This window comes from Canis aureus, chromosome 27 (genome assembly GCF_053574225.1).
Source record: "Canis aureus isolate CA01 chromosome 27, VMU_Caureus_v.1.0, whole genome shotgun sequence".
Taxonomy (NCBI): Eukaryota; Metazoa; Chordata; class Mammalia; order Carnivora; family Canidae; genus Canis; species Canis aureus.
The window spans coordinates 20,001,805-20,022,433 of NC_135637.1; the positions used below are offsets into that span (position 1 = coordinate 20,001,805).

General features: G+C 45.3%; 2 protein-coding genes across 4 annotated transcripts in view; one reads left to right on the top strand and one right to left on the bottom strand.

The window, feature by feature from the left end:
- RNF10 (ring finger protein 10) overlaps positions 1 to 13,925 on the top strand; it is a 33,574-nt gene extending 19,649 nt beyond the window's left edge. The window contains exons 6-17 of one of the 3 annotated variants that reach the window (XM_077875901.1): positions 68 to 204; positions 1,553 to 1,713; positions 3,187 to 3,312; positions 3,547 to 3,808; positions 4,023 to 4,156; positions 5,359 to 5,476; positions 5,711 to 5,812; positions 7,468 to 7,623; positions 9,704 to 9,804; positions 12,363 to 12,423; positions 12,706 to 12,763; positions 12,864 to 13,022. In XM_077875901.1, the coding sequence (XP_077732027.1) occupies positions 68 to 204; positions 1,553 to 1,713; positions 3,187 to 3,312; positions 3,547 to 3,808; positions 4,023 to 4,156; positions 5,359 to 5,476; positions 5,711 to 5,812; positions 7,468 to 7,623; positions 9,704 to 9,804; positions 12,363 to 12,423; positions 12,706 to 12,763; positions 12,864 to 12,867 (1,420 nt within the window). In that variant the 3' untranslated portion in view covers positions 12,868 to 13,022. Of the gene's footprint in view, positions 1 to 67; positions 205 to 1,552; positions 1,714 to 3,186; positions 3,313 to 3,546; positions 3,809 to 4,022; positions 4,157 to 5,358; positions 5,477 to 5,710; positions 5,813 to 7,467; positions 7,624 to 9,703; positions 9,805 to 12,362; positions 12,424 to 12,705; positions 12,764 to 12,863; positions 13,023 to 13,650 lie in introns of those variants that run through there. The other 2 variants (XM_077875900.1, XM_077875899.1) reach the window with 2 other exon arrangements.
- Positions 13,926 to 15,454: 1,529 nt separating this feature from the next.
- Positions 15,455 to 17,793, bottom strand: POP5 (POP5 ribonuclease P/MRP subunit). Its single transcript, XM_077875919.1, has 5 exons — positions 17,653 to 17,793; positions 17,426 to 17,568; positions 16,217 to 16,366; positions 15,955 to 16,038; positions 15,455 to 15,852 (listed from the first exon to the last, which is right to left on the bottom strand). The coding sequence occupies exons 1-5, from the start codon at positions 17,670 to 17,672 to the stop codon at positions 15,737 to 15,739; spliced, it is 513 nt and encodes a 170-aa protein (XP_077732045.1). The 5' UTR covers positions 17,673 to 17,793; the 3' UTR covers positions 15,455 to 15,736.
- Positions 17,794 to 20,629: the final 2,836 nt, after the last annotated feature.

The window sequence follows — 20,629 nt, forward strand, 5'->3', positions numbered from 1 at the left end:
CTTTACTAGATTAGACCCCCACCTGCTAACTCCTTGCTTTTTTCCCGTCTAAATGTCCATGTTATAGTGTTGTTGCCACAGAGTCGCGTCAGTATGTTGTTGGCGATACCATTACGATGCAGCTGATGAAGAGGGAGAAAGGGGTATTGTTGGCTTTGCCCAAATCCAAATGGATGAATGTAGACCATCCTATTCATCTAGGAGGTGAGTTCTGTTAATTTAGGGGTAAATAATCCTGTGGTACATCCTTTAAGGCCACTGGTTATATCTTTCTACTATCAGAAATTGAGCCTTTGGGCAAGCCATTTCTAGCATTTCCAGAACAATTTTAGGATTCTGGTAGGTTAGAGGGGAGTTTGCAGAGTAGTTTAACTCTTGGTTTCAGGTATGGTTTAGTTAGATACATTTTAAATTTTCATTTTATTGAAAATAGTGCCTGGCATCGTGCCTGGTCTTGAGGAAATTATTTGCACCAAGGATCATGTATAAGGATTTTTTTTTTTTTTTTTGGATTTTTTTTGTTATTACAGTGTCATAGAAATTGGCAGTAAGTTAAGTGTTCCATAAGGAACTTAAAGTAGGGTGTATCCTATTGTGGAACACAATACAGAAGGTAAAAATAGAATAGATCTCTGTATTAACATTTTTTTAAAGAGTTTATTTATTCATGAGAGACATAGGCGGAGACATAGGCAGAAGAGAAGCAGGCTCCTTGAGGGGAGCCTGATGCAGGACTTGATCCCAGGACCCCAGGATCATGACCTGAGCCAAAGGCTCAACCACTAAACCACCCAGGTGCCCCTGTATTAACATTTTGAGGGACATCTGGGTGGCTCAGCAGTTGAGCCTCTGGCTTTGGCTCAGGGCATGATCCCAGAGTCCTGGGATTAGGTCCCACATTGGGCTCCCTGCATGGATCCTGCTTCTCTGCCTGTGTCTCTGCCTCTCTCTCTCTCTCTCTCTCTCTGTGTGTGTGTGTGTGTGTGTGTGTGTCTCATGAATGAGTAAAATCTGTAAAAAAAAAAAAAAAAGTTTTGAAAGATTTTAGCACACGTTGGATGAAAAATGCAGAACAAAACTTAAAAAAGAGTTTATCATTTATGGAAAAACCTTTATTTCTTTAAGTGAACATGAGTATATAAATGTATAGAAAATGTATAGGACGGGGGGTGGGAAAATAGCATCTCGAGGGCTTTTTTTTCTTTTTCTTTTTTCTTTTTTTAAGATTTTATTCATAAGAGACACAAGAGATAGAGGCAGAGACATACGCAGAGGGAGAAGCAGGCTCCCTGTGGGGGAGGGCATGATCCTGAAGTCCCGGGATCGATCCTACATCGGGATCCCTGCTTGGAGCCTGCTTCTCCCTCTGCCTGTGTCTCTGGCTCTCTGTGTGTCTCTTATGAATAAATAAAATCTTTAAAAAATTATTTTTAGAAAATTATGCTAAATTCATCTTCACAACGTAGGAAAAAAAAAACTGTAAATGTTGTGTAGCATGTGGACACAGAGCTCTGAGTGTTGGGTTTCTCTGATTTTGCTGGTCCCCCTGTAGATGAACAGCACAGCCAGTACTCCAAGCTGTTGCTGGCCTCTAAGGAGCAGGTGCTGCACCGGGTGGTTCGGGAAGAGAGAGTAGCTCTAGAGCAGCAGCTGGCAGAGGAGAAGCACACTCCCGAGTCCTGCTTTATTGAGGCAGCTATCCAGGAGCTCAAGGTAAGACACACTGCAAACACAATAGGATGGTGAGGATAAGTTACCTTGGTCCCACATTTAAGATGACCCAATAGGGAGCAGCTGAAAAAGCATTTGCCCTGGGATTTGGTGTTAGGAGAGAAGGGCAGACCTATTGATTTTTAAAGTGTTGAAAGGAAGAAGTTAAAATGAACTTTAACTGAGTCAGTGAAGTCTCTTAGATGAGCTTAGTTAAGTAAGGTAGGTTTTTTTTGTTTTTGTTTTTTAAGAAAACACTTGGATTTAATTTTGGGGGGTTTTTTGTTTTTTGTTTTTTAGATTTTATTTATTTATGAGAGAGACACACACACACACACACACACACACACACACACACACAGAGGCAGAGACAACAGGCAGAGGGAGAAACAGGCTCCATGCAAGGAGCCTGACACAGGACTCAATCTCGGGTCCCCAGGATCAGGCCCCGGGCCAAAGGCAGGTGCCAAACCGCTGAGCCACCCGGGCTGCCCCAGATTTAATTTTTATTTGAGATGTTTTATTTGAGAGACATTTTGAAGAGAGTAATATGGCTTGTCCAGCAGGCCCTAGCAGTGCCTGGTGAGGATTTGGAATAGCAGGAATTCCCCAAATACAGGATTTCCTAAGCTCTCTACCCTTTAGCAGACATCAGAATCCTTGGGTGTTGGACTCCACCCTGTGAGGTGGATTCGTCTGAGCTTAGTAGGCTTAATAATTTGCATTATAATGAGTTCCAAGGTGATTTAGATATTGTTCATCCTCATATCATATTTTGAGAATTACCAATCTGAATTAGAACAGTGAAAGCCTTTGTGTATTGAGTAATTGGCATATGATAGGCCCTGTGCGAAGGTACTATATTTATGTTTATCTCGCTTAAGTTTCATATCCTGGTGTGATAGATAACAACTCCCCTACCACGGCTGAGGAAATGGAGTTATGAGTTAGATAAGGTAATTTGCTTGAGGATGTAGTACTAACAAGAGGTGAAGCTGTTACTTGAATTCTTTTCTTTCTGAGTCCTCCTTTAGCAGAGTCCTGTATATTTATTTTTTTTCCCCCTGTAATGCAGAGCATTTGTTCAAATGCATTTCAGAGAAGAAAAGCTCTTTGGAAATAGAGCTCTTCAGATTGAGGTGGGGGTTGACCAGACCCCTGCCTCTTGCATTGGGGCTCTCTCTCAGCATAGCTGATAAAAACTAGAGGACTAGTTCTGTGTTCTTGGATTTTTTGTTCAGAAAGATTCTGTGTAGTGTTATCATTGTCACTGACAGATTCTAAGCAGAATACCATCCTATTTGAGTCCCAAGTGCTTTTTGTTTCCTTTTTCCTTAAAGATTGAGGATTTTAAGTATTTAAACTCCTCCCATTGGGTTTTGTTGCCTTTTCTGCTCCTGTTGAGAGTCCATTGTAAGCCATTGCCCAAATTGTGTTTCTGGAAGCTTAGCTTTCTCTGGTTTTTTGGTGATCTAGACTCGGGAAGAGGCTCTGTCAGGATTGCCTGGAAGCAGAGGGGAGGCCGCTGGTGTTATGCCTGCTCTGGAACAACTGGTGCTGATGGCTCCCTTGGCCAAGGAGTCTGTGCTTCAACCCAGGAAGGTTAGTGCGTCCTGGTTATAGACTAAACGGCTGCCATTCCTCAGTGCTGCTGTTGAAGTGGTGGGCGCTGTGGGGAGAAGAGGGGGCTCTGAACATTTCCTCTGTGCTCCTTAGTTCTTTACCTGGGGATGTTAAATCAGTGAATGTGGCAACTAAGGAAAACAGCCCAGAGCTTGGTTCCTGTGCCTGCTTTTGCCACAGGTACTTTGTTTTGATGTAGAGTTGTCTCAACAGGGTGTGCTAGAGTATCTGTCTGCTTTTGATGAAGAGACCACCGAAGTTTGTTCTCTGGGATCTCCTCGTCCTCTTGCTCTCCCTCTGGTAGAGGAAGAGGAAGCAGTGTCTGAACCAGAGCCTGAGGCCTGTGATGACGCAGAGTTAGCAGATGACAGTCTTGGAGAGGGGACCATTTGTACTGAGTCCAGCCAGCAGGAACCCATCAGCAAGCCAGGCTTCACACATCTGAGCAGCTCTCCTTGTTACTACTTTTACCAAGGTGAGTGTCCCTGAGAGGAGGGCTGGGTTGCCATAGAGATGTATCAGCGAGATGACCTGGCCTCCTAGCAAGAGGAGGTATTACCACTAGACATGGGTGCTTGGGTCTGTTGTGCCTTTGGCCTCGGGGAGGGAGAGGTAGGCCTAGCTGTCTGGGGGGGCACTGTCTTGAGGAGTGGCCAAGACTGTTGTATGAGAGAGCCGCTTGTCTTCAGCGGAGGACGGGCAGCACATGTTCCTGCACCCTGTGAATGTGCGCTGCCTTGTGAGGGAATACGGCAGCCTGGAGCAGAGCCCGGAGAAGATCTCGGCGGTAGTGGTGGAGATCGCTGGCTACTCCATGTCCGAGGTAAGGTCCTGCCTGCCCCAAAGGGCGCATGGCTCCAGAGTGCCATCAGCTTGATCTCTTTGACGTGGCCTATCCAGGCCCTGCTCATAATCCTTCAAGGATCTTAGCTTTTGTATTTCTAAGTCTATTTTTTTTTTAAGATTTTATTTATTCATAACAGAGAAGGAGAGGGAGAGAAGCAGGCTGTATGCAGGGAGCTTGACGTGGGACTCGATCCCAGGTCTCCGGGATCCGGCCGAAGGCGGCGCCAAACCACTGGGCCACTGGGGCTACCCTCTAAGTATTTTGTCACCGATGATACCCACAAAGTTTTTAGGGATTGAATGGTACTCCCTTTCTTTGCTGGAGTTCTATTAGTCACCACTGCTAGGTTCATTTCTTGTGGCTTGGGAATATAGATGTCTCGACCCACTTTCATTCAAGAGGAGTTTGTTCTCCTTTTTCCTTTTGGCTTGGGAGAAACGTCCAAGGGAATCCAAAAGCTCTTAGAGGCTCTATACTAATTATACAAGCTTGAAACACATTTTTGGTTTAGCAGATACCAAATTAATTATTAATAATAATAATATTGTCTGTTAATTTTTGTTAATTATTGTCTGATAATTTACATATGTGAGTTTTTGCCCTTTGAGAGTTATCCTTATATTAATCACAAATTTGTTAACAGCCTCAAAATTAGAGACTGTTTGAGTACCATAAACTTTCCATCAAACATGGAGAAAATGAATGGAAAAGAAAATTAAACTTAAATTGATGGGCTTTTTTTTTTTTTTTTTTTTTTACTGTTTCAGGCCAAACTTTATTTGTAGGTAAATCTGCTCTACCTACCTTCCTAGTTATCATTAATTCTGTCAATGGATCCCAGGTTTTTTTGCCACCAACTAGTTTTTTTACCTTTCCTTGTTCTCCCCCCTCAATTGTGGGCTCCAGAAAATCAAACAGCTGATCAGCTTTAGATTATTTATTACCAGGCTTAGTTCATTTGTAGCACAAAGCTAAAAACTGCTTTTGGTTGCTCGTTCTACCTTATTGTATGTTAATTGACATTTCTGTTTGGCTTTGCAAAAATGGTGATAACTTGAGTACTGCTGTTTGAGCTGGGGTGCTCTTTGTGAGTTTGTGTACTGTTGGCTGTCTGGGATGGGGACCTCTGTCCTCAGAGTTCAGCCCAGTGTTGAGTTTTGGTCCCTTTTCCATGGTAGGACGTTCGACAGCGCCATAGATACCTCTCTCACCTGCCACTTACCTGTGAGTTCAGCATCTGTGAACTAGCTCTGCAGCCTCCTGTGGTCTCTAAGGAAACCCTAGAGATATTCTCAGGTAAGATTGCACCCACTCTGTTTCTCTTCATAGTGGAGCTCAGGGGTTCTGACTGGAAACCTGGTGTGGGAGAAATTAAGGAGCTCCATCATGAGCCTCCATACTTCCAGAAACATTCCATCCATTCATCCAATCTGGGTGCCTTCTTATGTGACCTTAGTTACTAGTCACCTGGGAGGAGTTCATGGCCAGATTGTCCTGAGTCTGCCTCCTCACCATCTGACCAATCCACAGATGACATTGAAAAGAGGAAGCGTCAGCGCCAGAAGAAGGCTCGGGAGGAACGCCGCCGGGAACGCAGGATTGAGATGGAGGAGAACAAGAAACAGGGCAAGTGTAAGTTCAGAAGCTCCCAGAATTGACGAGTACAGCTGTGCATCATCATAGAGAGGCTCAGTGCTTGAGCCCAGGGGCCAGAATGCTTGGTTCACATTTTAGCTCTGTCACTTAATTTCTTCAGCTCTTAAATGTGAATCATAAGGGTACCTCCTTCATAGGCTTATTTGAGAATTAAGTGGGTTAATGCAAGTCAAAGCTCATAGCTCTTAATAAGGGATGAGATTAAATTCATCTTGCATAGTGGATGAAAAAACATGTTCTGGGAAGAGAATTGGAGATTTGCTGAATTTAGGGGATAATTGTCTCCTGTGTACTCTAGATGGAACATTGATCCCACCTTTAACTGTATTAAAGGGGGACATCTCGGGGTGCCTGGGTGGCTCAGTTGGTTAAGAGTCTGCCTTGGGTCATGATCCTGGAGTCCTGGGAATGAGCCCTACATTGGGCTCTCTGCTCAGAGGGCAGTCTGCTTCTCCGTCTCTCACTTCAGTTGTGTGTGAGCGTGCACACAATCTCTCTCTCTCTCTCTCTCTCAAATAAAAATCTTAAATTATTTATAAAAGGGACATCTGTACCCAGGATGTCTGCCAAGGGGATCTGATATAGTAGAAACCTTGACAAACTAGGAAATATACAGAAGGTTAGATTCAAGAGCTCTCTTGTACCAATAAATACAGAGTCCTTTGATCTACTCCAATGTAAGCTTCTTTGAACCCAGATTAGTGTGACATGAGGACCTACCTGTCCTCCAGAAAACAAAGTACTGAGTACTCAGCTAGGGAAAAGAAAAGATTTCATTGTTCTTGACTACATAGAGTATGGTAAATATAAGTTTTATTTTTATACAAAACCAGAATAAATATATAACTGGGGCCCCAATGCTGTGTAGCTGTTTGGCACATATCCCAAATGTTTGGAAAAAAAAAAAAAAAAAAAAAGGATGTCGGGCAGCCCAGATGGCTCAGTGGTTTAGCACCGCTTTTAGCCCAGGGTGCAATCCTAGAAACCTGGGATCGAGTTCTGCGTTGGGCTCCCTGTGTGGAGCCTGCTTCTCCCTCTGCCTGTGTCTCTGCCTCTCTTTCTCTCTGTGTCTCTCATGAATAAATAAGTAAAATCTTAAAAAAAGGAAGAAAGGAAGAAAGAAAGAAAGAAAAGAAATGGATGTTTCATGAACAGGGGATTTTTTTTTACCCTTTTTATTTAGGAAATATTCATAGTATATAGAATAACCCCCTGTTTATCTTCTGGCTTCAGTTATGAATAGTAAGAGCAAGGGTTTTATTTATTTAATTTTTAAAATTTTAAGATTTCTGTATTTCAGAGAGAGTACATACGTGCATGGGCAAGTGGGGTAGGAGTATGGTAAGGGGATACGGGCAGAGGAAGAGAAATTCCTAAGCAAACTCCCCTCTGAATGCAGAACCCAATGCCAGCAGGCTCCATCTCACGACCCATGAGATCAAGATCTGAGCTGAACCCAAGAGTCGGATGCTTAATCTACTGAGCCACCCAGGTGCCCCTAAATCTGGGGTTTAAAGCTTCTATGTACATCCTTTGGACTCTTGGGAGATTCATATTGACTGTCCTCAACTGTTGGAAAAGATTTGAGGGATATTCTAAATTGGCCTACCATTCTCATCTTTTCTTTGCAGACCCAGAAGTCCACATTCCCCTAGAGAATCTACAGCAGTTTCCTGCCTTCAATTCCTATACCTGCACCTCCAATTCTGCTTTGGGTCCCACCAGCACCGAGGGCCATGGTGCCCTCTCCCTGTCTCCTCTTAGCAGAAGTCCAGGTTCCCAAGCAGGTAAATGAGTTGAGATTTAAAGAATGAAATTGGCCACCAGTTACAGAGCTTAGTCAAAGCCCTAATAATGTCTGAATTTACAACTCTGACCTACTCAGCATGGTGGGATCTTTAGATGACTAACATTACTTTGGATGGTTAATATATTCCTGAGATACATCAAATTTTGCCCATTTGATTCACCTTGCCCATTGGCTGTACTACTTTATACCCTGCTGTCTTACAAAAATCTCAAAACCTCAAGGCAGGTCATATGGCAGGATAGTAAAACTTAGATTCTTCCTTGTGACCCAGCTATTTCTAGTTTGTGCCTGTGATATAATCCCTTTGTATGCATAAGCATCTTTGTACATGTTTCCTTATCGTAGCATTGTTTATAATAGCGGGAGGTGGGGTGGGAGGAGCCTATGAAATCTGGTGGTAAGGCAATGGCTGAACTAAATAGTTATTTATACTGTGAAATACTTTACACTTGTTGAAGAGGGTAATAGCCGTCTTCAGGAACTAATAGGTGGACCTTTAAGATAAGGTGGTAGAACGAGACAAAAGATGATACCATTTGTGGTTTTATTTATTTTTTAAATGTACTCCACGCCTGATATGGGGTTTGAACTCATGATCCTGAGATTGAGTTCCATGCATTACCACATTTGTGGTTTTCAAAAGAAAAATGCAAAAATAGCATTTCGTTATGGGTTTATAATATCTAAATGTATAGGAAAATACTGATATGATTTTTTCCAAACTGGTGTTTTACTCTAGGAAGTGAGATCAGGATTCAGGTTGTTCAAAGAGGCTTTAGACATTTTTTTTATATATGGAGAGAATGTATTAATGTGTTATGAGATTAAACATTCAAGTGTTAATTATTATTTCAGAGAGCTGCCTTTTCTGATCTTCATCCTCCTGGCAGATAGTATTTGATAATTAAAATTTATTTCTCTGCCAGCCATTTTAATAAAATGTCCAAGAGCAGAATATTTAAAACTCTTGGAAACCCTTTTGTGATCATATGCCTGCCACTTTGCAGGTTAGGAGCCTGAGGCTAAGACAGGGGTTTAGTGATGGGAGGGGCTGTGACTGGAACCTGTATCTTGAGGGCTGTGTGCATGGCCATCGTGCTCTTGAAAAGTTTCAGGAGAGAGCTACAGGGAGGAATGTGGCAGAACACCAGCTGCATCCTCCCTGAGCAGAATTGTGTGTATGTGCTTTCACATACTAGCTTTTGTAAGGAATGGGCTTCCATGTATTTAGGGAGGAGAAGCTGGATGGTGCTAGGAATGGAAGTACTGAACAACCCTGCTGACAGTGGGCAGTGACTAGGCCTTCCCTCCCAGCAGTGATCAGGACAGTGGGTAGACCGGTGGGAAATACTCCGTTCTGGGGCACAAAGGATGGAGAAGACTATTACCTAGGGAGCACCAGGGAAAGGCTTGTGTCGTTGTATTGATTTGGTTTGTGTGTCTTGGATTCTAACTGAATATTTCCAGGTCTTTGACATCCAGCCAGAACATAAAAGCTGACGACCTTTTTTTTTCTTGGGACTTTTTCATTCACATAAAACCAGTCCATGGTAGTCCAGTACCCAGGCCTGGAAAGTCGGCTGCTACGGAAAGGGTTTTCTTAGTGTGGCAGGGGATTCTGCCCTGTTTTCTAGTGTTGCTGTGACTATGAAAGTTTTCTCTCCGTAGGTCACTAATGCGAAGAGTAGGCCATGTTCTTGACTTTGAAAGAACATGGCAGAGTTAGGGCGCCTGGGTCCTGGGTGGACCAGAAGGGTCTGCCTTTGGCTCAAGTCATGAACCCGGGGTCCTGGTATCAAGCCTCCATTTCCCTCGCCCTCTGCTTATACACATACACACACACACACACACTCACACTCTCTCTCTCTCTCAAATTTTCTCAAATAAGGTTTTAGAACAAAAACCTTGGCAGAGTTGATAGTGGATCAAATTTACTTTTTGAGGTGGGACTGGTAATTATCCAGACCTGATTCAGGGGTCATCTTTTCTCTCTTGTTAAGAGTAGACTAGCTCTTTGGAGCTTGACTTACATAATCAGGTCTCTGGTTTCCTTTCAGACTTTATGCTGACCCCTCTGTCACCCACTGCCAGTCAGGGCAGTCCTTCATTCTGCGTTGGGAGTCTGGAAGAAGACTCTCCCTTCCCTTCCTTTGCTCAGGTAAATCTTTTGTTTGTAAAACAGCCTGAGGGTATATAACATGAACTCTGCTGCTTGTTCTTTCCGAAAATCTTTCCATTGGAGGAGAGACTTCCAGGCTAATGTTGCATAGATGGTGCTAATCATGGAAAGCTTTTTTAAGAGGAAATTTCATGGATTTAGTCTCATGTTATTGTAGAGTTACTACCAAGGAAAGAGGCCAGGAGTAGCTGAAGGAGAATCAGAGCTTTAATTAACAAATCATTATATACTTAAGTACTGAGCACTGCTCTAGGGGCTGGGGAGACATCATTCAATTTCAGCTGGTCCCTAGTTCTAGGACCTTGGATTCAAATAGTCTGTATCTGTTACATATAATAAATCATTCCTCTTCGCTTTGGGAAGGGAAGCATGGTATTGGTTGTCCTAGAATCAGCTAAACCAGCTTTCTTGAGCAGCAGGTTAGAGGAATGCTAGGCTAGTGACCCTTGATGTCAAATTTTTTTTCAATAATTGAGATATTTTTATTTTATGCACATTGAGTTAGCATTAAGGTAGGTCTCTTGGATGACCCTTGAGGAAGTTCACTTAGTCCAACTTACTGAAGTCTGTTATCCTTCACATACTGATGGAAACACTGGTGGCACATACTGAGGCCCTGTTTCTGGATCAGACTATATAGGTCTGAGCAGAACAGCAAGAATGAGAACCCTGGCCAGATTTCCTCAGATGGCTCCAGTAGAGCTGCTGATGATCCATCTTGCTTTCATGCCACGAGGCAAACGGGTGTTAGATCACTTTATTAATCTTTAAAACAACAAACCTGGGATGTCTGGGTGGCTCAGCGGTTGAGTGCCTGTCTTCAGCCCAGGGCGTGATCCTGGAGTCCTGGGATTGAGTCCCATATCAGGCTCCTTGCATGAAGCCTGCCTCTGTGTCTCATGAATAAATAAATCTCTTAAAAAAAAAAAAAAACAACTCAGCCTTTCTGCGCTGAGATTACTAAGGAGGATGGATGGACAGCTTGCCAAGGACCCCCATTATAAATGAGTATTAATTTTTTGGGGCTAGTTTGGAATCATTAGCTTAACAGTTCTTTAGAGCAGGTGATAATGGATGTTTCTCACAACAAATGTCAGCAGATGCTGAGAAATAAGCAGAAATTGGACTTCGGTAAGGAGGACTTTATTTATTTATTTATCTATCTATTTATTTATTTATTTATTTATCGATTTGCCAACGTATAGCATAACACCCAGTGCTCATCCCATCAAGTGCCCCCCCCCAGTGCCCGTCACCCAGTCACCCCCACCCTTTCCACCACCCCGTTTGTTTCCCAGAGTAAGGAGTAGGAGTCTCTCATGTTCTGTCTCCCTTTCTGATATTTCCCACTCATTTTTTCGGTAAGGAGGACTTTGATAAGGAGAATCCTGAAGTCAAGGAGGAAGAAATAATTGAGAACAATCCCAAATATTAACTGGTAGGCTTTAGAGGTGATTATGCAAGTGGCTCCCAGGAGTTATGTCAAATGCTTAAGTGTTTTAAAACTAGGTTTTGGGGCAGCCCGGGTGGTGCAGCAGTTTGGCGCCGCCTGCAACCTGGGGTGTGATCCTGGAGACCCAGGATTGAGTCCCACATGGGGCTCCCTGCATGGAGCCTGCTTCTCCCTGTGTCTGTGTCTCTGCCTCTCTCTTTTTTTTTTTTTTTTTTTTTAATTTTTATTTATGATAGTCACACAGAGAGAGAGAGAGGCAGAGACATAGGCAGAGGGAGAAGCAGGCTCCATGCACTGGGAGCCCGATGTGGGATTCGATCCCGGGTCTCCAGGGTCACGCCCTGGGCCAAAGGCAGGCGCTAAACCGCTGCGCCACCCAGGGTTCCCTCTGCCTCTCTTTCTCTGTGTCTATGAATAAATGAATCTTTAAAAAAAAAAAAAAAAGCTACAGACCTCATGAATGACAGTTGACCACCAAGTACAATATAAGTGTCCCCCCATGACATTCTTCTGTGTAAGAACAGTTGTTAATGACCACATCAAAGAAATTCAGCTAATTGAATACCTAATATATGTATTTCTGTTTCTCCATTTGTCTTAAGGGTCCAGTATTATTTTCAGTCAGGTCCCATCAGATTGCTCATTCCCTTGTCTTTAGTCTCCTTTGATCCATAATAGTTTCTCTAACCTCTTTTTTTTTTTTTTTTTTTTTGGTTTTGTTTTCTTCCTATGGCATCCATGCCAGTTGTACCATAATAGTGTCCTATAGTTTGGATTGGATTGGTCTGTTTTTTTCATGAGTGGGTTCAGGTTAAACATTTAAACAACTGGCAAGAATAAAACACAGGTGATACATATTTTATTGACCTTTTAGGAGTAAAACGATTCAGATGCCATATTACTTGGCCCTAACTCCCAGGGACCAAGGGAAAAGATCATCAAAGTGGTACATGATGAAGAAAAGTTATTCAATGAAACCAACCTCTGCCAGCCCAACTCCATTTACCTTACCTCACTTTAGAACACATACTTTAGGACTTTCCTATTTGAATCTTACGGAGTTTATCTCTTGGTATTTTTCCAGAGCGGGAAAACTTACCAGAAGGGAATGACACAAAATCAGGACTCCCAACTTGAGAGTCTGAGTAAGAACCTCTTGTGCTGTCTATGCACTATTCTTTACCTGTTTGCTGAGAAACAACGGCTTTGATCCTCCACCTTGGGAGTTTGACTGCTAGTTCTACTGGTCAGGATATAGCGAACATGACTGGAATAGGGTGTTAAGGAAAGAAGTACCTGGAAAATCCCTTTTTTCCAGAGGCGATAGTTCTTTGTCCTCCCTAGCCAGTTAGTGTTAAGACACAAGTCTAGAAAATAAATTAGACTGCTTACTTAAATCCTTTTCTGTCCTCTCCCACTCCCGACAGATGCTGAGGGTTGGAAAAGCAAAAGCAGATGTGTGGCCCAAGACTACTTCAAAAAAAGGTGAGAATGGCCCTTCGGTGGAGAAGGAATTTGGTCTCTTTCAGAAATTAAAAGTTTCTATAGGGTCATCTCTAAAATTATGACACTGGTTATTTTATAGATGAAAACAGCTTAGTTCCTCCTGCTCCTGTGGACAGCGATGGGGAGAGTGATAACTCAGACCGTGTTCCTGTGCCCAGTTTCCAAAATTCCTTCAGCCAAGCTATTGAAGCAGCCTTCATGAAACTGGACACACCAGCTACTTCAGATCCCCTCTCTGGTAAAGGCAAAGAATCTGAGTGCTCGGTCCAGGGTTGTCATTCCCAAGTGCATCCATTGGCAGATCCCACTAATGAGTCAGGCACTGTTTTTCCTGAGCCTGTAGGTTCATATGCTGGTGTCAGCTAATAGTCCATCTGGAATGTCAGGACCTTTTGGCCACCCCACATGAATTCTTGAGGCCTGGGGGTGAAATTCTGAGGAACTCTTTACTTTTTTCCCTAATACATAGTAGCGGAGAGTAGATTTTAGAATGGCCAAGTTTGGTAGGGTGGCTAATAGATGAAAAAGTCCGGCTGGAAGCCCATACCATTCTGTGGGTATTGAGTTAGAGAAGAACACCAGCATTTAAGGTATGCCCTCTCTGTGCCTAGCATTGTGCTCATTTTATTCTCCCAACCACCGTATTAAATAGGTAGCACTATCATGGGTTGAACAGACGAGGAAATGGGTCTGGGGACGTACAGTGACTTGCCCAGACCAATACCTGGAGCATGCAAGGACTGGTATTTGGATCCAGGCTGTCTTCACCCCAGAACCTAGCTGCCACCCTGGGACTCTCAGGAATGAAAACTGGCTGGGGGCAAGGGGATGGCATTTAAAGCTAAACTTTCTCTGTTTCCATTCAGAAGAGAAAGGAGGAAAGAAAAGGAAAAAACAGAAACAAAAGCTCCTGTTCAGCACTTCAGTCGTCCACACCAAGTGACACTACTGGCTACCTTCTCCATCTGGTTTTCTTTTTTCTGTGCTTTTGTTTTGCTGCTGTAATTTTTAAGTATTTGAGTTTGAACAGATTAGCTCTGGGGGGAGGGGGTTTCCACAGCGTGAGGGGGAACCAAAATTTTAAATACAGTGTATTTTCCAGCTTCCCGTCTTTACACCAAAATAAAGTATTGACACAAGAGCTCTCTTCCTGCCAAGATTTTTAGTTTGGTACCAGGGTTAGTCTTTTTGACCCATGTAGAATTAGTTTTTCTCAACTCGCGTAAGTTTGAGTCCCTTCAACAACCCTTGGAGCAGCCCAAACCCCAGAGTGTTCTAGTACTGCTCTACCGACATGTCAAGGCATCATGGTTTCAACACACTGCTCAGCGTCTTTTAAAAATAGTTGAGCCTTTCCTGTTTAGTTTTCCTCTTGTTAAAGAAACAGAGGATGGGGAATAAAATGGATTTAGGACACCCAGCCTGAATTGCAGTTTTTCTTTGAAAAATGGCCAGGCTGTGGTGCCAGACCTGGACTGCTTACATACGTGCTCAAGGGTTTTACTTCTTGAGTGTGGCTTGTTTGGCAAGGAAAGCTATAATCATTAAAGAAGCCCTGAAACCTGCCCACTTTTAGGTGAAGCTTGTTTTAAGTGACAGTAGCCTGAGTTGTAGGAGCAGAGGAGTCTGACACACCTAGAGACAGCAGGGCAGGTTTGAAAGCAGTGGTATTACCCACTGCCTCCTTGTTGTCTAGAGCAGTCTGTGCCTTGGTTTGAGCTGAATTTGAGTGATGTGAATTATCTTGCTGCTTTAATAAAGTGACCTTCAGGTATAATAGAGTGTGAAGGCAAATAGTTGCAATAAATCACCTGCACAAGCACTGTGAGCTTTCTGGTTTTTTAAAGTTCATTACAGCTTAGCTAGACATGCTTCTTAAATAAAGTAACAATTACCATGAGCTTGAGCACTCTGCTGTTATGGGGCAATATCTTTCCCAGTGTCAGGCCTAAAAGGTTCCTGAGTTGGGCTTAACTTCATTTAACCTGTCATTCTTAAAAGGAAAAGGCTCGGAAATCCTGGGACAAGAACTGCCCTGGGTGCATGAGGGTGGTGCAGCCCTGAAAATGAGGGTACATGTTAGAGCAAATATTATAAATCTGTTAAATGCATAAGGGACATTAACATCTGTTTCGTTATACAAGAAGACAGACCCTAGAAAGGTCATCAGCAGGTAGTGGACCCAAACCCTCCTAACCTCTGTGAGTGTGGCAGTGTCACTTGTCTTCCCATGGCTCTACAGGCATAAGACAATAGGGAAGGGTCCAACTGCAGAAAATGACTGGAAGCTGGCAGCTGCTGCTTTGCTGCTTGGCTTTGTAATGTCTGGCAAGGCCAGATTTTGTTGCTAGGCCCAGCCCCTCCCGCCTTTCCCTAAAAAGTAGTGCAAGAATCATGTTTGTTATTATCTGATTAAGTACTAGTAAGGAATCTGGTTATTTTTAAGGCCCTGTGGGTCAGTACTGAGACCAGCTATAAATTTGTGCCAGTTCAGTGGCTGTGTCTCACTAATACTTTTACTCTAAATAACTTGGGTTGCTTAGGGTTCATCCTAGGGCCTCAGGTGGTAGGCCAGGCATCTAGTATCATAGGGAGCCAGTCTTCCCACTGAGGCCAGGGATAGAGCGGGAAGGAGACCTAGCCAAGCTTGAACTTAAGTATACTAAATGCTGCAGAAGTCAAGTACATTTATTAAACCTACCCTCAGCCAGGTAGTTACAGAGACTGTATAACCACTGGGGGGTTCACCACCTGCAGAACCATTTAGCCAGGCAGCACTAAGTAAAGGTAACTTCAATTGAAGTGAGTAAGTCCTCCATTTTGAGCAGATACCTTGGCCTCTGGTCAGCAGTCTTCCAGTTTGGCAAACTAGCAGATGCTGCTGCCTCCCAGAATGTCCTGTGCCAACAAGCAGGCTCTGAATCTCGGGCCCAGCACAGCCTGCAGGGAGGGTCACTCCATTGCCTTAGCAGCCTCCTCACCGCCACTGTCTGAAAGCTCTTCCTCATCTGACCTCTCCTCTAGTAAACAGCTTTTGGTGACAGACTTCTGGATAGCTTCCCGTTCTCCTGGAAAAGGGAGGCAGCAGGGATGAGAGAAGTCTTTGGGAGTGCTCTCTTACTTAGCCAGGCCATATACCATTCATTGGGCACTGGGGGAATGTTGCTTACCTTCATCAGTGCAGTTCTGCAGTAAGATTAACAGCTGTCTCCTGTTATAACGAATCAGGAACTTCTGACACGTTCTAATTGTACCTGGCACATGAAAGAGCTCTGTGGTCAACAGCCTGTGAAAGGTGGCCTGCCTCAGAGACTTCGGGAGCTAGGTGAAAGCCTCCTGTTCTTGGCAGGATAGCAAGAAGACCCACCCACCCGTCAAGACAACCCTAAGCCTGCTACTATTGAAAATTAGCCATACCACATGCATTCCTACCTCCCACGTGTAAGGTGTTGAGGAAACACGGGTAACGGTGTCCTTTGTTTTCCAAGTATGTGATGAAAGGAAGGGCTGAGCACACAAGTTGGTAGAATTCCTTCCGACACCGAAGTAGCACTATTCCAGTATAGGCATTGAGGTATCGCACTACGGCAGAAGGGGAAAATCACTTGGGAAACTTTGGATTCACTTAATCTTAGGGTAACATGAAAGTCTACTATGGGCCAGGCAGTGAGTAAAAAATTCCTGAAGGGGGGATCCCTGGGTGGCTCAGCGATTTAGCGCCTGCCTTCGACCCAGGGCGTGATGCTGGAGTCCTGGGATTGGGATGAGTCCCACATCAGCTCCCCACAGGGAGTCTACTGCTCTCTCTGCCTGCCTCTCTCTCTCTCTCTCTCTGTCATGAATAAATAAAATATTTTAAATTCCTGAAGGAAAAAAGTCTTAGGGACAGACCTTCATTTACAGGAAAGGGATAGACCATACACCCAGGACTTTGCACACCACTCAAAACTGGTGAATGAATTTGTAATTTTAAATGCTCTTCTAATTCACCGATTAGCTGAAAAGTGGGGTTGGAGCTGGTAGAGGAAATCCGTGTCTGAAACACAAGATTCTCTTCTAACTGGACTCTCTGGGTTCCTGAAGCAGTGGAGAATGACCCGATTTAAGTGAATTGTACCTATGTGTATGCAATTCTCCAGTACTCAATTTTAAGCAGAGGGTAAAAGGGAATTATTTCAGTATTAGTGTGGCTGGGACGCCTGGGTGGCTCAGCTGTTGGAGGCTGCCTTCGACTCCGGTCGTGGTCCCAGGGTCCGGGATCGAGTCCTGCATCCGGCTCCTGCGAAGAGCCTGCCTCTCCCTCTGCCTGTGTCTCTCATGAATAAATAAATCTAGAAGTCGGGGATCCCTGGGTGGCTCAGCGGTTCAGCGCCTGCCTTTAGCCTGGGGCATGATCCTGGAGTCCCGCGTCGGGCTCCCTGCATGGAGCCTGCTTCTCCCTCTGCCTTGGTCTCTGCCTCTGTGTGTGTGTCTCTCATGAATAAATAAGAAAATCTTTTTTAAAAAAAAGGACGATACCATAAAGGGGGGCTGTATCGGACCTGGAAGCTCCTGCGGTCGCTCGGACCCCTTCTCTCTCCCCCTTCAGGGCCCGTTCCCTTGTAATCCCGCCGACCGCCCAATTCCCCCGCACCCTCGCACCCGCGAAGCCAATGGAGCAGGAGGCCGCGCCGAAAGTCCCGTGCACGCGGGCGATCGTGTCCCGTATGAGGCCGCCCAGCGCTCGGTCCTCCAGACTCAGGCGGCAGCGGGGGTCATCGGACACCACTTCGCAGAGCAGGTACCTGCGGCGGGCGGCAGGGAAGTGAGGGCGGGGCGAGACCGCGAGGACTCGACGCCGCAGCGAACGCCGGGCAGCAGCCACTTACCTGTGCTTGAACCGCACCATGGCGGCCCCCGCGCCCCGCGGCCCAGCGCACAAGCCGGAAGTCGGCCGTTTTGCTGGTGGCCAATGGGAAATTACCTTCCGCAGTCTCGCAACCACTCAGAGAGGGAAGCAGGGTGAGAGGGCGGGGCTACGGGGTTGGCGGAACCCAGCGTCAGTTTCCTTTAGCCCCACCTCCCCCCGCTTCTGTGGAGCGCCTGCCCCCCGCTGACAGCCACGCGGAGCTGTTTGGCTGCGGAGGAGCGCGGACCCGTGGCGCGTGGCTGCGATGGGGGTTTCTGTTCCCTGCCTGAGTTTGCTTTCTATTCCCGTGCGGTAAAGTTGTGTATGCGCTTATGTTCGCTCCCGCAGCTTAGACGGCAGAACTTTTGAGGGCAAGACCCTGCGCTTCTACACCTGGGACGGACACAGGAAATCGGACCCTGGTTAGAGCTCGGTTTAATTTTTTGTCCAGCCAACTGTATTGCCACTGTTTGGGTCTTTCAACAATCTTACGGAGACGAGTGTATTGCCCCGGGTTTTGTTTGCAGAAACAGTCCGTGGTCGTTATATTTAACTTAAGAAAAAAAAAAAAGTACAAAGAAGGAAATAAAAATAAATGGTAATCTCAGCACCGAGAGAGAATAATTTATCATGTAATGAAGGTATTTTCTTCCTTTTCTTTCCCGCTGTACCAGCGGGTCTCAAAGTGAGGTCCAGGGACCACTGGATCTTCTTAGACTCTTTCCAAGTGTCCCTAAGGTCAAATTAATTTCATAATAATACTAAGATCTTTGCCTTTTTCACTTTCTCAGAATGGACAGTAAAGTTTTCCAGAAACTATGTGACATGTGCTGACATTATCACTCTGATGGCTAATGGGATTTTGTATTGTGTTTTAAACACTTCTCAGTTTTATTTTGTTATATTTACTTGGAATCCTCGCATTTCTCAGTTTTAATATACATAAGTATCAATATATCCTATAAAAACAAAAGCTTCTTGAGATGCTCAATAATTTAAGAATGTAAAGGTGTCCTGAAACAAAAAACTTAGAACTGCTGCCGTATGGTAATATATTTTCTTTTTATTATTAAGAATAGGATCAAACTGTTTATTGCACTTATTTTTGCTTGAATATCTTTTTTTGCAACCGAATTATTGAGGTGCACCATGCATAAAGTTTATATTAAGTGTAAGGCTCAATGCATTTTTACATACATGTGTAGACTCTTATTTAAGTATTAAATTACTTAAATTATTTAAGTACTTATTATTAAGTACTTATTAAGTACTTAAATTATTTAATACTTATTTAAGTATTAAATTACTTAAATTATTTAAGTATTAACTACCACCCAGGTTAAGAGGGAGCATTTCCACACCCAAGAAGGTTCCTTGCCGTCTTCCCAGTCAAAACCTTCCCAGAAGTAGCTCTGTTCTGATTTCTATCATAAGATTAGCTTTGCTTGTTCTTGAACTTTATTTAAAAACCCAACAATATGTTTCTGTGTGTGTGGCTCCTTTTATTCACTGTTAGGATATAACACTGCTAAATTGGTCAATATTCCCATGATAGACATTCAAGTTAGTTCTAGATTTTTAAAATTATACCCAGCATTCTGGTGCACAGCTTTGTAACTTGATCTTGATACCCATCCCTATTTGTAGAATTGTGGAATTGACTGGCCTGGTGAGGTCCATGAAGGGAGGCTAGGTATTTGCATAATCTGGAATGAATCCCCAATTTTACCACCTCTCAACTCTTTGCCACTTTTTTTTTTTTTTTTTTTTTTTTAGATTTTATTTATTTATGAGAGAGAGACAGAGAGGCAGAGACAGGCAGAGGGAGAAGCAGGCTCCATGCAGGGAGCCCGACGTGGGGCTCGATCCTGGGTCTCCTGGGCTGAAGGCGGCGCTAAACCGCTGAGCCACCCGAGCTGCCCAACCCTTTGCCACCTTAAAGAAGGGATGTTGAGGAAGAGAGGGGAAGAGGGGAAGGGAGGAGGCCGAGTGCACAGTTGTCCAGGCTATTTTTCTCCTCATCCCCAGCCGGTTTACCAAAACACGGTCTCGCCAGCTACCCCCTTCGGCCAGCAGGGGGCGTTAGAGGCCCGTTGTGCGCAGAGCAGAGACCCTCAGAGCACCCCTTCCGCCGCCTCGCATCCCTAAAATAATTCCGACACTTCCTCGCTCTCAACTCACTTAGTCCCAACACCGCGCCCATTTTATTGATGCGTTTGGGGCTCACACCAAAGTCCCATCCGGTAAGGAACTGGATTCGAATTCGGACCCAAGGCCATGAGACTCGAGTCCTTACCCTGGCTTACGCGGCTGCGGGCCTGCGCACGGTTTTGCCTGTCCGCTATTTTCCAGCCACTTGCTGCGGGGAGGTTAATTCACGTCCCTGGCCCTCATTTCCTCATCTGTGCAGCGGACTGACGGGGGTGCCTCGCTCACCCGGGAATAGGAGCTCAACGAGATCGCGTGGGCGAAACGGGTGGTGGCGCGGGGAGTGCACAGCACGCCCCCCCACCCCGGCGTAGCCCCCGGAGCAAGCACCCGGGGCGGGCCTGCGCTTCCCCTCCTCGGGACCCGGTCCGCTCCCGGGGGCGCAGACAGCGGCGGGGGCCCGGCGGCCGGGGCCGCGGCGCGGGCGGCGCAGCCCGCTCCCCGCGGTAATTAGCCGGTGCCGGCTCCGCCAGCCGCTAATTACACGTCTCCTAATGAGGCCGGCGGCTGTTTGCAATCACTCGGGTCCCCGCGGCGCGGCGCGGGAGGCCGCGGGGGAGTCCGCCCGTGGAGGCGTGGAGGGCGGCGGCGGGGCGGCGGGGCGCGCGTGCAGGGCCGTCTCTCCCGGAATCCTCCCCGACGCCGGGCCAGGACCGTCCCCGGCTTGCAGGGAGCCAGGCCGCGGAGGCCCCGCTCACGGCGCACAACTCAGGCCACCCGGCATCTGAGCCGGAAACCGTGCACTTACC